The sequence below is a fragment of the Cetorhinus maximus genome, chromosome 9, assembly GCF_964194155.1.
Source record: "Cetorhinus maximus chromosome 9, sCetMax3.hap1.1, whole genome shotgun sequence".
Lineage (NCBI taxonomy): Eukaryota > Metazoa > Chordata > Chondrichthyes > Lamniformes > Cetorhinidae > Cetorhinus > Cetorhinus maximus.
Window position 1 is genome coordinate 75,471,545 of NC_135887.1, and position 17,979 is coordinate 75,489,523.

At 42.5% G+C, this 17,979-nt stretch overlaps 1 protein-coding gene across 10 annotated transcripts in view; it reads left to right on the plus strand.

The window, feature by feature from the left end:
* The window catches only part of dgkza (diacylglycerol kinase, zeta a), a 562,825-nt gene that overhangs the window by 504,972 nt on the left and 39,874 nt on the right, over positions 1 to 17,979 (plus strand). For all 10 annotated transcript variants that reach the window (XR_013577554.1, XM_078548888.1, XM_078548889.1 and 7 more), the window contains one exon: positions 817 to 851. Coding sequence is in view for 9 of the 10 variants with exons in the window: in XM_078548888.1 (XP_078405014.1) it covers positions 817 to 851 (35 nt within the window). In the remaining variant the exon portion in view is untranslated. Of the gene's footprint in view, positions 1 to 816; positions 852 to 17,979 lie in introns of those variants that run through there.

Here is a 17,979-nt window from a genome sequence, read left to right on the forward strand (position 1 = left end):
TCTTTTTCACACAAAAGGTGGTAGAGATTTGAAACTCTTCCCCAGAAGGTTATGGGATGCTGGTTCGATCGATGCTTTCAAAACTGAGATTGTTAGATTTTTTTGCGTAAGGGCATCAAGTGATATGTAGCTAAGGTGGTAAAATGGAATTGAGACACAAATCAATCATGATCTATTGGAATGGCAGAGCAGGCCAAGGGGCTGAATTCCTCTTCCGACATGAGTGATGTATACTCAGCCCTACTTTAGCTAAACCTTATGTTTATTTCATACATCAATCTGACACAGTGTGCTTGGACCTTGAAGGACAGATTTAAATTTGTGGACGTTAATATTGGTTTTAATCTGAGACAAGTTGCAAAAAGCTATAATGTTCCAGTTATTAAACATAACATTTTCACCTCCTAAGAGTATCAAGTGCTGCCTGAACAAAACCCCCTCTGCCCTCAGCCAACCTGACAACTAGTAATCATGCTCATGTTTGAAGCATTATATTACTACCAAAGGACCTTGAATGCATATATTTGCCAGTAGCATTGATATTTCATAGCAGCCTGCACCCTTGCTCAAAATTTCACACACTGATAAAGTCTGGAAATCCTTGTGCGATTCAAGCATACCAAAGAAAAATATCTACAGATTTAAGATGCTTTATCGCTGAAGGAAAATTTCTCTCATGTGGTGTGCAGGCATGATAGAGATGGAGGGCTTCTTTGGTTTTTTGGGAATTGTTCTTGAAGCAAAGTGCAATCAAGTATAACAAGAACGTCTTGGTCATTTTTATTCTCAAATTGATGTATTTTTATTTTTTTACAGACCTGAGAAACTTGCCACACCCAGTACAAGTGCAGGTAAGGACAGCAGGATTTTATTGCTCCCTTTGATTCTTTTACAGACCTTTATCTGAAGTTTGCAAAGCTTTGCTACATCATTCTAAACGACCAGTGTCATTTACTGCTGTATTGCTAACACTGGAGAGACCTTTGCATGACAATGTTGCCAACACCTGACCCTTTCCATACAGTGCTCCCAGTACTGGAGATCCCTTATCTTATGATGGTAAAAACACCAGTCTATTCTTCACCTTGCTGTATCACTAGCCCTGGAGAATTCCTTTCTTTGGTGTATCTATCAAACTGGAATGTTATAAACATTACTATATTATTTAATTTGCTGTATCTTCAACAGTAGGAATATTAATTCACCTGCTGTGTCCATAACACTGAAGTAGCACAAACCCTACTGAGTGAATTTGGTATACAACTTGCCCTATGTGAGTGCACTGAAGCATAATTTATTGTGCTGTGCCAGTGATTTAAAGTATAATATACCCTGCACTATCACTAACAGTGGGGTGTCCCTCCCCCTGCACTGTTGCTAACACTGAAATGTCCCTTACCCTGCACTGTCGCTAACACTGGAATGTCCCTTGACTTGCACTGTTGCTAACACTGAAATGTCCCTTACCCTCACTGTCGCTAACACTGAAATGTCCCTTACCCTCACTGTCGCTAACACTGAAATGTCCCTTACCCTGCACTGTCGCTAACACTGGAATGTCCCTTGACCTGCACTGTCGCTAACACTGAAATGTCCCTTACCCTGCACTGTCGCTAACACTGGAATGTCCCTTGACCTGCACTGTCGCTAACACTGGAATGTCCCTTACCCTGCACTGTCACTAACACTGGAATGTCCCTTACCCTGCACTGTCGCTAACACTGGAATGTCCCTTGACCTGCACTGTCGCTAACACTGGAATGTCCCTTGACCTGCACTGTCGCTAACACTGGAATGTCCCTTACCCTGCACTGTCACTAACACTGGAATGTCCCTTGACCTGCACTGTCGCAAACACTGGAATGTCCCTTACCTTGCACTCTAACCAACAACAGAGTGAAACTTATCCTGCTCTGTCACTAACACTGAAGTGCTCTTTACCCAGCACTGTCACTAACACTGGAGTGAGTCTCACCCTGCACTGCCATGAATACTGGAGTGAACCTTACCCTGCCCTGTCACTAACACTGGAGTGTCCCTTGCTCTGCACTGTCACCAACGCTGGAGTTTTGTTTTATTAATTCATGGGATGTGAACATCACTGGAAAGGACAGCATTTAATGCCCAAATCTAATTGCTTTTGACTTGCAGCAGAGCGGCTTTCTCAGCCATTTCAAAGAGCAGTTAAACGTCTACCACATTGCTGTGGGTCTGGAGTCACGTGGGCCAGACCAGATAAGGATGGCAGACTCCCTTTCCAAAGGACATTAACAAATCAGTTGTTTCTTTTTTCGTAAATATCTGGTAGTTTCATTGTCTCCATTTATGTTAAAGCTTTTTTTTATTCCATTTTATTTATTTAATCAACTGAATTAAAATTCCCCAGCTGCCATGGTGGGATTTGAACTTGTCTCTCTGGATCATTAGTCCAGGCTTCTGGATTACTGATCCATTAACATAACCAAATCCTTTACTCTATAGTATCATTATAACACTGGCACATCGCTTACCCTGTTGTATCTGTATTACTGGAAAATCATTAATACTAGAATATCACGTACTCTGCTGTATTATTTACAGTAGAATATCATTTCCCCTGCTGTGTCCATAACACTGAATTAGTACAATGTTGTTGTTTGGTATTGGTATTCCCTATGGTGTCAGTGTATTTGAGTGCAATTTGTTTTGCTGTGTCAGTGATTTGAAATATAACTTCAGTGCTACTGACACAGCAGAGCATCAGTAGCCGCGCTCTGTCTGTGATGCAATTCCTTCCCTTGCTGTGGGAGCAGATCAATTTTGTAGTTTAAAATGCAATATCAATACTGCTATTGTGTCAGTAACACTAACTGTGCATTGTGGTACATGAGGGAACTTGGTTGGATAAATGCTAAAAATGGGGAATTGCCTATGGAAAACCACCGAGTCATAGAAATAATTTCTTTACCATCTAGATGTAACCGCAGGAGGCCTCAGTACAGCTGTCACTTCTAGTTGTGTGCTATTTTTGACTGTTGCTGTCATCGATCGTTCAAGCATTCATTCACCGATAGTTGTGTTAAAATTTGCAACAAGATTGTATTTTGCTGAAAAGAGAAACACATTGCTGAAGCTTTTCATCTTGCACTCACCAGACAAACACAAGAATGCCAAATTTCAAACGGTCACAACAATTTATACTGCAGGAGAAAAGAGTGCTGATTGGTTGACAAGTCAACTCTGATTGGCTGAGGCATTGCCATGGAGAATGCAACATGGAATTTTAGCTCCTGGGTAATTAGAAAAAGGAGTCAGGCTTGAACATATTTCTTTTGTTTGTAGGGAATGGGTCTCTGCATATAAATGTGTGTTGCTTTTGGCAAATGTAAATGAGCATGTTACGAGCTCAACTGATTGTTTTAACCTGGTTGTTAGTGTAGCTATTAACACACTCAGGATTGTTCAGCAAGTGCTGCTCAATCATGGAAAAACATCTAACAGTAGATGTTTTGCAAGCATGGGCTGGTTAACTCTGCCTATAACAAACAACTGAAGGAATGTGCTGTTTGATTGTATCTATTTTCTGTTCATTCCACTCCAAAGCTTAACTCTTAGATGGCTGTGATATATCTTCTAAAGTGGAGAAATCAAGCAGGGCAGAGTGAGGGAAAATCGAGGCTGCTACATCAGTTTAGGCAAGCACATGTAGGTTTTGTCACAGTGAAAGGGTTAAAGATTCATGTTCACTGCCATGAAGGAAAAAAAGACAATTTCTTGCATGTTAAGATGATTGTGATAAATGTCACATTTTTGGCTCAGGTTCCTTGTTCCTAACCAACACCTGAATTTGATTTCTTTCAGCAACCCATCCTCATTTCTGTCAGTCTGAAGCTAACAGTCATCCAGATATTTTGATTTCTGTTTGCCAACTCGCAGAGTTGGGATTGGAATTTTAGGCAGACATCCAGGTTCGTTCTCAAATGCCTGAGAAGCCCTACAAATAGTTGCAGCATCGACCCACCCCATTGCTCCTAATGGGCCGATCTCAGTTCCTTTTTAACTTATAAAGTTCTGAAAGTGGGGCTATCACCTCATCTCTTTGGGTTGCAATTCAAGGGTGTTAGACCAATTCTGTTTGATGACCAACGCACAGTGCTAAGAGCAGAATTTCCTCAGGGTAGTGTCAGAGGCTCAATTTCAGCTGCTTCACAAATGACATTCCCTTCAAAATAATGTCAGAAGAGGGGGCATTTACTGATGATTGCAGCGTTCGGTACTATTCACAATTCCTCAGATAACGAAACAATGTGCCCACAGGCTGCAAGATCTGGACAACATCCAGGCTTAGGCTGATAAGTGGCAAGTAACATTTGCACTGCACAAATATCTAGTGATTACTACCTCCAACAAGAGAGAATCTAACCATCTCCCTTTGACATTCAATGACATTACCATCGCTAAATTCCCCACCATCAATATCCTGGGGGTTACCATTGACCAGAAATTTATCTGGACCAGCCATATAAATACTATGTCTACAAGAATAAGAAATTCTCTGGGAAGCAATTCAACTTCTGACTTCACAAAGCCAGTTCATCATTTACAAGACACAAGTCAAGAATGTGATGAAATACTCTATATTTGCCTGGAATAGTGAAGCTCTTGAGAAACTTGACACTATCCAGGACAATGCAGCCCAATCCACCATCCTAAAAGTTAACCCCCAGTACAACTGACACACAGTGGCAGCAGTGTGTACCATCTACAAAATACACTGGAGCAACTCACCAAGGCTCCTTCGGCAGCACCTTCCAAGCCATGACCTCTACCACCTAGAAGGACAAGAGCAACAGATGCATGGGAACATGACCACCTGCAAGTTCCCCTCCAAGCCACACACCATCCTGACCTGTAACTATATCATCATTCCTTCATTGCTGATGGATCAAAATCATGGAACACCCTTACTAACACCACAGTTGTAGTGTTGTCACGACATAGACTGCAACAGTTCCAGAAGGCAGATCACTTTCCCAAGGGCCGTTAGGTATGGGTAACAAATGTTGGACTTTCCAGCAAAGCTCACATCACATGAATGAATAAAATAAGCAAGGTATCACATTAATGATCTTTGTCAGAGGAAGAGAAAAACTGGATTTCTCCTGCTCCTTGCCTTATGCCCCACACCTTGTACCCTGTGCCACCCATCTGTCCGAGAGCCAGTTATAACATCACTGGAAGGTATCTAGGAACCAATCAGCTACAGTACATAGTCTGACTAGCAAGATGGAGATAAAGCTTGGTGGATTGGAGGGGGGAGGGGGTGGTGGGGAGGATGAGGGAGGGTGGGTTGGTGATGGTGGCTACAGGGAGAGGGCAAGTAATTTGTGGAAAAAAATGAAGGCACAAGAATTAAGTTCTCTTGTGACATAGGATCGTACAGCACAGAAGGAGGCCATCCAACCTATCATGCCTGTGCTGGGAGAGCTATCTTAAGAACATAAGAAAAAGCAGCAAGATTAGACCATACGGCCTCTCAAGCCTTTCTGCTATTCAATACAGCCATGGCGGAACTTCTGCCTAACTTCACTTTTCTGTCCGCTCCCCATATCCCTCGATTCCCTAAGAGACTGAGTCTGTCTGTTTTGACCTTAAATATATTGAACAATTGAGAATCATAACTCTCTGGGATAGATAATTCCAAAGATTCATAATCATTTGAGCGAAGAAATTTCCCCTCATTTCAGGCCTAAAATGATCGGCCCCTTATTCTGCGTCTGTGCCCCCTTTTCTAGATTTCCCAGCTAGTGGAAACAGCCTCAGTGTCTCCCATGTCACCTCTCATTCTTCGAAATTCCAGAGAGTATCGGCCCAATTTACTGAGCGCCTCATCATAGGACAATCCCCTCATGCCAGGAACCAATCTAGTTAGCCTTTGCTGTACCACCTCCAAGGCAAGTATATCCTTCCTTCGGTATGAAGACCAAAACAGTGCACAGTCTTCCTGGTGTGGTCTTACCAAAACTCTTATCAATTGAAGCATGACTTATTTATCCTTGTACTCCAGTCCACTTTCATAAAGGCCAACATGCCATTTGCCTTCCTAATTCCTTACTTAACCTGCATGCTAATTTTCAGTACTGTTCGTACAAGTACACCCAAGTCTCTGTGAACGTCAACACGAAGTTTCACACCTTTTAAAAGATAATCTACTTTTCTATTCAAAGTGAATAACGTCACACTTACCCACATTATACTCCGTGTCATCTTTGTTTCCCATTTACTTAACCTGTCCATATCTCTTCGCAGCCTCATAGTGTCCTCCTTACAACTTACATTCCCACCTAACTTTGTATCATCAACAAACTTGGATACGTTACTCTGTTTCATTGTCTAAGTCATTAATATAGATTGTAAATAGCTGAGGCCCCAGCACCGATCCTTGTGGCACTCCACTTGTCAAAGCCTGCCAACGTTAAAATGCCCCATTTATCCCTACTCTCTGCTTCCTGTACCATTAACCAACCCTCTGTCCATGCTAATATATTCCCACAACTCCATGAGCCCTTATCTTTTCAAGTAAGATTTGGTGTGACACCTTATCGAATCCCTTTTGGAAATCCAGGTAGACTAGATCCACTGGTTCCCCTTGACCTATCCTACTAATTACATCCAGAAAAAAAACATCTAGTAATTAATTTGTCACGATTTCCCTTCATACAGCCAGATTGACTCTGTCTGATCATACTTTGATATTCTAAGATTGTTAAAACACTCTTAATAAGGGTCTAGCACTTTCCTGATGACTGATGTCAGGCTAACTGGCCTGGTTTTCTCTCTCCTTTCTTGAATAGCGGTGTTACATTTCTGAACATTCAAGTTTCTAAGAAATTTTGGAAATTACAACCAGTGTTTTTTTTTAGAACCCTAGCATATAGACCATAATGTCCTGGGGATTTGTCAGCTTTAGCCACTTAAGTTGCTTCAGTACATTTTTTCCTGCTAATATTAGTTACTTTCAGCCCCTCAATCTTATTGGCTTCTTGGTTACCCTCTCTTTCTGGTATGTAATTTCTCTTTTTTTAATTCATTCATGGGATGTGGACCAGCATTTATTGCCCATCCCTAGTTGCCCTTGAGAAGGTGGTGGTGAGCTTCCTTCTTGAACCGCTGCAGGCCATGAGATGTAGGTACACCCACAGTGCTGTTAGGAAGGAAGTTCCAGGATTTTGACCCAACGACAGTGAAGGAATGGCGATATATTCCCAAGTCAGGATGGAGAGTGACTTGGAGAGGAACTTCCAGGTGGTGGTGTTCCCATCTATCTGCTGCCCTTGTCCTTCTAGATGGTAGTGGTCATGAGTTTGGAAGGTGCTGTCTTAGGAGCCTTGGTGAATTTCTGCAGTGCATCTTGTAGATGGTACACACTGCTGCTACTGTGTGTCAGTGGTGGAGGGAGTGAATGTTTGTGGATGTGGTGCCAATCAAGCGAGCTGCTTTGTCCTGGACAGTGTCAAGCTTCTTGAGTGTTTTGAGAGCTGCACTCATCTAGGCTGTTGGGGAGTATTCCATCACACTCCTGACTTTTGCCTTGTAGATGGTGGACAGGCTTTGGGGAGTCAGGAGGTGAGTTACTTGTCACAGGATTCCTAGCCTCTGACCTGCTCTTGTAGCTAAAGTATTTATATGGCTAGTCCAGTTCAGCTTCTGGTCAATAGTAACCCTCAGGATGTTGATAGTGGGAGATTCAGTGATGATAATGCCATTGAGCATCAAGGGGCGATGGTTAGATCCTCTCTTATTGGAGATGGCCATTGCCTGACACTTGTGTGGCGCAAATGTTACTTGTCAGCCCAAGCCTGGATATTGTCCAGGTTCTGCTGCATTTGGACATGGACTGCTTCAGTATCTGAGGAGTCATGAATGGTGCTGAACATTGTGCAGTCATCAGCGAACATCTGCACTTCTGATCTTATGATGGAAGGAAGGTCATTGATGAAGCAGCTGAAGATGGTTGGGCCTAGGACACTACCCTGAGGAACTCCTGCAGTGATGTCCTGGAACTGAGATGACTGACTTCCAACAACCACAACCATCTTCCTTTGTGCTAGGTATGACTCCAACCAGCGGAGAGTTTCCCCCCTGATTCCCAGTCTCTTCTGCTGTGAAGATGGACACACAATATTTGTTCAATGTCTCTGTCATTTCCTCATTCTCCGTGATTATTTCTCCTGTGTCTGCCTCGAATGGGCCAATGTTTACATTAAGTTCTCTTCCTTTTTACATACTTGTAAAAGCTCTTACAATTTGTTTTAATATTCCTGGCTTGTTTACACTCATTCTATTTTTTTCTACTTTTATCAACTTTTTGGTCACCTCTTGCTGGCTTCTGAAATTCTCCTAACCCTCAGACTTACTACTATTCTTTGCAACATTATAAACCTCTTCTTTTAACCTAATACTTCCCTAGCAAGCCACAGATGAATCTTTCTTGCTGAGTTTTTGTTTGCAATGGAACATAGTTTTGTTGGAACAATGCAATTCGTCCCACTCTTTTCCTATAGCCCCTGCCTGTTTGACCCTAGGCAGTGGATCCAGATTTTCCAACTACATTATTTTAGTCATGCTCGCACGTATCTGCTGATCCCATTTTTCCTCCCTGTCGATGAGGTGCTGCCCTGCTTCCACTTGGTGGCCCCCCACAATGCCACGGCTCGGATTCAGGTTTCAGTGGAATTGAAAGAAAGAGAGTAGTTGCATTTATGTAGCACCTTTTTCAATCTCAGGATGTCTCAAAGTGCTTTTCAGCCAACAAAGTAGATTTTCAAGTATAGTCACTGCTGTAAGATAGGAAACCTGGAAATCAATTTGTGCACAGCCGAGGTCCCACATAATGATCATATAATCTGTTTTAGCGATGTTGGTTGAATGATAAGTATAGGCCAGGACACTGGGGTAACTCCCACTCTTTTTTGAATAGTGCTTTGGATTCTTTTACATAAGCCTGTGAGACATGGCCTCAGTTTATTGTCTCATCTGAAGCATGACACCCCTGACAATGCAGCACTCCCTCAGTACTACACTGGCATGTTACCCTAGATTTGGTGCTCAAGTCCTTGTGACTGGGACTTGAACCCACAGCCTTCTCACTCAGAATCGAATCTGCTACCACAGAACCAAAGCAATTGTCAAACTTGTGCCTATCCCCTAGTGCATTGCACCATATATTGTTGGAACTCCAATGTGCTGAAATGTTTAAATTCTCTTTTTAAATTCCTGCTTTCAACGGTAAGTGAGTTCAGTAGGTAACTGAAGAAACTACTTCAGATGTATCTTTCTGACTCAGTTTAATCCTATAATATCCAGACTGGGCCTTTCTGCCTGGCTCAGGAACATCAGTCTGTCAGCTCCCGTCACAGATATGGGCATGGCAGTATTGTCAGACATGAGTAGTTACAGGCAATGAACAATTCTTCTATCATAGCTGACAGATCACGGCCTCTAGGGGGATTTTGACTGTTTCTGGACAAGCATGGCTCAGCTGAATAATTCCGCAATCGCATCAGTGATTGACAGTATAATTAACATCCTTTCTTCTTAGTCTGCACCTGAGTATGAGGGAGTTTGAGCACTGTAATCCATTCCAGGTAACTCTGGGAAGAGTCCTGTATAAAGCAAGAGTACACTGAACATGTGGTGCAGCTTGAGGGAGCGAGTTGTGCAATATTTCAGAAGCCAAGATTGTGCAACTTGAACTGCCCACAGTGGTCATCAATTTAATTGTTATAGAATGTGCCATTTTAACAATATTTTAAATTCAAAATCTTCTCCTAAAATTGCTAATGTACAGCACCTTTTTACATTCGTAAAGTACTTTTAATATAGGAAGAAAATCCCTGAGGGCTTCAAAAAGCTCAAGGAGAAAATGAATGCTGATCCAAAAAAGGACCAAAAGGTTCGTTAAAGGGGTTGGCTTGAAGAATAATGTTAAAGGAGGGGGAGAGAGGTGGAGAGATTTAGAGAAGGGATTCCAAAGCATCAGACCAAAGCAGCTGATTTGACAATCACCAATGGTGATGTAAAAGGAGCTGAGGATGCACAAGAGACCAAAGTCAGAGAACCAGTGAGTTGGAAGAAGTTATCAGGCGGGTGGAGCAAGACCACAAAGGAATATAAACACATGGATGAGGATTTTAAATTTGAGATGTTGGTAGGGGCCAGTGAAGCCAGGTGTGCAGTGTGAGCAGGACTCAGTGCAGGTTAGTATATGAGCAACGGTGTTCTGGATGTCCTCCAGTTTACTGTAGTGGGCCAGTAGAGCATTGGAATAGCCAAGTCTAGGTTGGACAAAGGCCAAGGATGAGGGTTCCTGCAGCAGATGGACTGAGGCAGGTGCGGTGACAGCCACTATTATGGAAGTGTAAGTTGGCAGTCTTTGTGATAGAGGGGATATAGGGTCAGAAGTATGGAATTAAAGAGGAAGCAAAGAGTAGCTGCATGGTAAATGGCAGGCAAAAGGCTGAGCAATTGAGAGTTTGAAAGTGTAAATATGAGTGATTTGGTGGAGTGGTTTTTCTAAATACAGACTCCATGGGAAATGCGGTTGGAAGAGCAATGTGGGTGGTGAAGTAATAAGGAAATATTTGGGTATGGCATTGACAGTACCGAGGAACATAGAATTATGAGACAAAGAAAGACCAACAAACATCTAGTTTTCTTTTTAGCTTCCTGGTAGTTTGATGATACAATGATAATGGAGTGTTGACTGGGTGTGCCTTGGGTGGGGAGTAGACACCTATTTCGAAGTGCTCAACTGAGGGGAAGTCTGAGGAGTAAGGGAGAGACTGAGGAGATAGTTGGTCATGAGGATCAGATCACCACAGAGGTTTGGGTAGGTGGAAACTCCAGCTAGGATGGGATGCTTTGATAAAGCGCTAGGTGTCACCGTCCATGAGCCAAGTTCCAATCAAAGCCAGAATGTTAAAACAGTCATCGCTATAAGGTTATGGGTACTATGGGCTTTGTTCACAAGTGAACGGACATTCTGGAGGGAAAAGCAGAGAAGTTCTTCAAGTCGCACTTCACCTCTACTTGGATATATACCACCATTCCTTAATTGTCACTGGGCCAAAATCCAAGAACATCCTATCTAATCACATTGTGGGGGGCCCTGCACCATACAATCTGCAGCCACTCAAGAAGGCAGCTTTCAACCAACTCCTCAGGGGCAACTAGGGGCAGGATTTTCCGCACCCACTGCCGCCAGAATCTTCCCATCCCACCGCAAGTCGGACTTTCGCTGGGGTGCCACCTCACCCGCGGTGTGTCCCACCCGCAACAGGACCGGAAAACCCCAGCCTAAGGAATGGGCAATAAATGCTGGCTTTGCCAATGATGCCATATCCTAAAAATTAATTCATTAAAGAAAGGCAGAGTTTGATCTGCCAGCAGGTGGCAGTGGTAGTGGTGCATGTGGTGAACAGGATGGGAGGGAGTTAATGATGTTAACCCTCAGTGAGTGTAAGAGAGTTACAGAGGATAACTATGGGCTTATTTGAGGAGCATTCAAACCTGGAAAGGTGTCAGGAGAGTAGAGAGGCAGAGAAATAGTGATAGGTTGGGGTAGAAATTAGCACAGGCTCAAGTACCAAGAGGAAAGAATCAAAGCTAACATGACTAGGTGACAGGAAGGGGAAGAGACGAGAGGAAGATCCAAGGGACCAAGAGAAATATATTATCCCCAAATGGCCTTCCTTTATGTGTGGTATGTAAGTAAGTGTCAATAGATTGTTCTATCATGAGACTTGTTCTGACATGGCAGGTGATATGTGCCAGGCGGACCAAATCCACAAGAGAAACTTTGCCATGCTATCATAATGGTTTTGCAAATTGTATGTATTACGAGAATATTTGTATACTGAATTCAGAAGTAGTGAGTCCACTAATATCACTAAACATTTATTAACAAAAGAAAAAAATTCAAACACATACATAAGAATACAGTTACTTAATACTATAACAAATCCCAAAATTCCTAATTAACCTGACTCCAAACTACGCACCCCCTTTAAGGCAACGGTCCAAAATAGATTTTAAATTTAAATAAGCAGTCCAGCAAGGTTACCACAGCACCCACCCAACCGTGGAATTCCAAAGGCTTTTAACACAACTTTAATTGCTGGACACAGCAGACTTCTGCAAAAGTGGCTAGAGGATTTTCCCCAAGGCTGCTTTATACGGTGTACCTTTCAAGATATTACACAGTCACACCCCCATAACCTTCCATCCTTCTTGATATATGTTTTCTCTCTCTAATGTGTAAAATCCCATTGGGAAGAATTTTCCCGTCGGCGAGCGGGGGTGGGGATGACGTGTAAAATGACGCGCGGTGACATCGGTCGGGCGTCCCGATGTCACTGCGTGTCATTTAGATTTTCAGTTTGGTGGGCACACAGCCGAGTTGACTGCGCACCCGCCGAACTGTCAAAGGCCTATTAAGGCCATTTAAAACCTAATTAACTCAATTTAATGAGCTGCCTATCCAACCTTAAGGTTGGTGGGCAGGCGAAGAGCCCAGGCAGCCTTTGCATTTTTCATGAAACCTCATCCACAGGCGGGATGAGGTTTCATGAAGTGTTTTAAAGTCTGATAAAAATTTATACTTTTATTCTTTGACATGTCCCAGCTCATGTGATAGTGTCACATGAGGGGACATGTTTTAAAAGCGCTAAAACCCTTTATTTAAAACTTTAGCACTGAAACAAATCTCCCTGAAGCACCTCTGCAAAAGAGCGCAGGGAACCTCTCAGGGAATGTCTCCCCCCCCCTCCCCCCCGCCCGCACAGGGAGTGCTCAGCGCTTCCGGGCGAGTGTCACTCTGGGCGGGTCTTAATTGGCCCACCCTGGTAAAATGGCGGCACAGACCCAATCGGGCGCCAATAGGGTTCGCCCCTGCTCAAAGCCCCCCCCCCCCCCCCCCCCCCCCCACTCCTCCCCCCAACAGGGGGAAATTTCTGGAAAGTTCTACATACCTTTGGAAATTTACTTTTCTCATAATATAAAAAACTTTTCATGTTGTCAATATGGCCCTTGTTCCTTTTGGGAACAATAACTATAGTAATCTTGCCCTATTTACCTTGTTAATTGTAAACATCCCACCATCCCGTTGAAAATCAAACAACTCCCCACTTACCTTAAAATTTAAATTTCATTCACACCTCATCTACTGACCCTTATACTCTAGGTCACTCACTAGCTTTTCAAATACCCTTCCGATAATTTTAACCTTGCAGCATATCTGACTCTAATTCAGTTAAATCAGTCACACAGACAGAACCATCAACACTCTCAACCATAAACCTACCTTAAAATATCTCACAATACTATAATGAAAAATATGATAGTTTTGTAACAGACTCGCTAGAGGGGAGCCTGCCTTCATAGCCAACCCAAATCCTGTTCTCACCCATTGTTACTGTACACACTTTCCAGCAAGGGTTACTGGTCAGAAGGCTAACATTGGATCCCTTCCCATTTCCAGGACACAATTATTTCAGTGCCCCCTCTGCTACTCCGGCTGACAACTAATTCAACACAAGCCACCGTCGCACCTGATGTCTCCTTGATCTTTATTGGACAGGGCCTACACGCTGGCCCTTGCCCAATTGACATTGTAGAGAATGGGAATTTTAATGGACTTAAAGCATAGCAGGCGACAGAGATCTATCTTTTAAGTTTTCTTTTATATGGGAAGGGAGTAATGGAAAATAAGTTACCAATTAACAGCAACTGCAGGACTCTCAAGTTGTGCAACATTTATTTAGCTGATGGATTACAGAGTTGTCATCCTGGCTTATTCACACAGCAGGGAGAAATCAAACATAGTGCATGTTAATGTTATGTGTGATGCTTCTAGTGCCATGCTCCTAATACATGACCGCAAACTGCTCCCACCGCTACCACCGCCAGTAACAAAACCTGTAATCACAGAGTACTTCAACATGGCATTACACAGCTTAAAACACTCCCTCTGTAGAGGCAACCCACGTTAAGGAGGAGAAGATCTGTAATTATACCGCTGAGGAGTTTTTCCTGTGAGGCTAGTGAAAGTAAAGTGTGAAAGTGTTACACACCCCCATGCCACTTCACTTTGATGACTGAAATGCTAATGCTGCTGCATTACAATGGTTTACTAATACTCTTACATTCTTGTGGTGATGGTGATGTATTGACTTCATGTAGAGTTGTGTCTTGAACTGATTCATCATGCAGTGTGACCAGATATTACTGTAGCATCTCCTGATGAGAGCTCAGGTCAGGAGAGGGCTGGAGGTGGGTCAGCACCAGTTTACAGCCTAATAAACCTACTAGGTTTCTCTTTCGTAATGTAATTTTTTTCCTCATTCCATTGTGTCAGTTTCCCCCACAAAAGGTTGAGGTAGGGACTGGCTTTCGGCTCTTGCTGCTCCATAACTAGCCACCAGCTGATTTGCAAAATAAACCTGTGGAGACTCCTCCCTTGATTTTCCTTGTCTTGGGAAAAAGAAATTGTGGTTTTTTTGCAGTTTAGACTGTGATGTTATGGCTATTGTTGTCTACCTCAAACTCAACTGATCACCAAATCAGTGGAATAACCAGGTATACTAGTCACATCTGTTGTCGGGGCGTCACCTGACCTGTATTGTTACCTATAATCAGTTATTTTCTCGATGTATGAATTAACTTTGAAAGCTAACGGTGACAACCAACATCACTAAAGCGGGTTATCTGTAACTTTGCTGTTTGTAGGACCTTGATGTGCGACAGTCGGCTGCCGTGTTTCCTACATTACATTTAATTGGCTGTGAAGTGCTTTGGAAAGTGTGTGAAGGGGCTATAAAAATACAAGTCTGTCTTTCTGTCCCAAAAACACAAACTGCTGGAAATACTCAGCAAGGCAGGCAGCATCTGTGGAGAGAAACTGAGTTAACGTTTCAGGTCGAGATGACCTTCCATCAGTACTCTGAACCTCAGAAGGATTCTGATGAAAGGTCATCTTGACCTGAAACCTTAATTCTGTTTCTCTCCACAGATGCCATCTGACCAGCTGGGTATTTCCAGTATCTTTTTGTTTTCATTTCCAGCTTCCACAGTATTTGGGTTTTGTTTTTCTTTCACACAAAAAAAAGTAAGGCGTTAATTTATCTTTTGGGAACATAGCTTCATTAATGTAGTGTTTGTGGGGCGTTTCTTTCCTACTGCATTCACCTTTTGACTGTATAGTGAGAGAAATGTTTTGAAGCTACAAAGGGGTGTTTTGGTGAATGAGTGATCAGGATGTGCTGATCCTGGCTATCGTGCAGCTTTTGGGTAATGTGCTTTTGAAATTGAATCAAACTGTGTGCACATATCCTTCACTGCAGACCAGCCTGATCTACAGCTTTCCGCTGAGTTACCAAAGCTGAACATGAGCTGAAAGTCTCCCAGAGGAATAAATAATAAGCATTGCTTTCTAGTCCACAGGGACTCCCATCAAAGAGCACAAAGCTACTGACAGAAAACTTCAAAGACTGCCAAAAATAAAGCAAATTATCAGTGACGTGTTTATTCAGAACCCCACATATCACTCAGTAAGAAACCTGGTAATGGCCACATTCATACCAAATGCGCAGGGGAATGCATTCATTATGAATAAGCCTGGTAAAACTTCAACTCGTATAATATTAGCCTAAGAAATGTCCGATGTGACTTTACAGATCCCTCTGGTTCTATGTGAGAAAATCAATTAGGCTTCAAATTCTACATCATTATCAACCACAGAGCCCAGGACAATGATTGCATTATTTTAGACGTTATTCTGACCTTCAAATTTGGGTGTGAGACTTGCAAAGTGGTGCAAGTGTGCAGCAAGTGTAATGGGTAAATGCAATATGATGGTATTGTGACAAAGGTGAAGGATTTTCCTGTGATGGATTATTTGTTGGATTCTTTCTTGCTGGTGAATACAGTAAAAGTCCTGGCACTATTATCTAATTTTTCAAGCTGAAGAGAATATATATCACCTGCCAGATGTACACATCTCAGGACAAGACATTGATGTATGGAGGTTGATTGCTGCAATTGTCCTTGATGTAGATTCAACTTGGAATCATTTGACATGTTTGAAACTGATCAATGAGCTCAGCTATTCCATGTAATTACAAGCATCCCATCTGGGTGACAATTTGGAGCTTTTTTAAAAGTAATAATTAGTTTTGCCATTAAACCTCCATTGTTTGAAGAAGTGAGCTAGGTTTATGATATGGACAAGGCCATAATTGTGTACAGTGATGGATAAAGCTCCCAGGCAGGATGTCAATTGATCATCAGAGTTAAATTCCTGCTATATTTGCGCTGTATTGCCCTTGAAATAATGGGCATATTTGTCCAGCCACTGATCTATTCCTCATTTTCTCCAGACAAGTAAATGGGATGATTTTGTTTCCATGATAGAATGATGCAGAACAGAAAAAGACCCTTTGGCCCATCGTGCCTGTGCCTGCTCTTGGGGTGCGCTGTCCCATTATCCTGCAAATGCTTCCTTTTCAACTATTTATCCAGTTTTCTCTTGAAAGTTACTATTGAATTTGCTTCCACCAGCCTTTAAGGAAGTGAATTCCAGATCATCATAACTGCTAAGTAAAATATGTTCTAACCTCATATAATTAGCCAGCTTTTACTGTATGCAACTATTACTCATTGTATTTGAGTGTGTTCAGAGTGAAGCCTTAAGCCATGAGAATGAGGCTGAAGTGAGTTGCTGTTGGAATTTCAGCCTTCAGTGGTAGTGGCTGATTAGCCATCATGACGGAGTGGGAAATAGTGTATGTGGTGATTGTGCAGTTCCAGAATGCACACTACAATACCGGTGCTCTCAAATCCAAGCCGGAAGAGTTCTAGAACCCTAAATGCACCACCAAAAAAAATTGGCTGTTTGCAGTACGAACTGGGGCAAGATTGATGATGAATACTAAATGTGCTTAGCATTAGAAATAAAGTTAGTGATCTAGAGGCACAAATTTGAGTGGAAGGATATGTTGTGAGTGTAATTTCAGTAGTAATTAGTGGTTCTGGAGTTCACCTCATGATGTAATCAAAGACACTTTTTGCTAATTTAATTTTCCACTTTTTGTTCCCCCTCCCAGTTCCCTGAAGTTACTGAAACTGGCAAACTCTGTCATGTGTGATCTTACAGATGAGCTAACTGAACACAGTCTAGCTACTGAACCTGAGGTTGTTTTGGTCTGTATAACTCAGTTGCACACTGCAGTATCTATTTAACCGGTTATTATCTCATTTATTCTGCACAAATTAGTCATCATAATTTCTAAACATTACAAAATTTCCTTTCACTTTGAAGAGCTTCAGAAGAAAGCACATAGAACGTTTTCCTTTATTTGGCAAGGTATTGAATACAAAAGCAGGGATGTAATGATGGAACTGTATAAAATGCTGTTTAGGCCACAGCTGGAATTTTGTGTACTGCTTTGGGTCACCACATTACAGGAAGGACATAATTGCTCTGGAGAGAGTACAGAGGAGATTTACAAGAATGTTGCCAGGGCTTCAAAATTGCAGCGATGAGGAGAGATTGGATAGGCCAGGATTGTTTTCCTTACAACAGGGGAGGCTAAAGGGTGACCTAACTGAGGTGTACAAAATTATGAGAGGCCTAGAAAGGGTAAATGGGAAAGACTTGTTTCCCCTAGCTGAGGAGTCAGTTACCAGGGGGCATAGATTTAAGGTGATTAGTAGAAGGATTAGAGGGGACATGAGGAAAACCTTTTCACCCAGAGGCTGGTGGGCGTCTGGAATTCACTGCCAAAGTTGGTGGTTGAGGCCGGAACGCTCAACTCATTTAAAAGGTACTCGGATCTGCACCTGAAGTGCTGTAAGGCCACGGACCAGGCACTGGAAAGTGGGATTAAAAATGAGTAGCTAGTTTCTTTTTTCTCATTTTGGCCGGTGCAGGCATGATGGGCT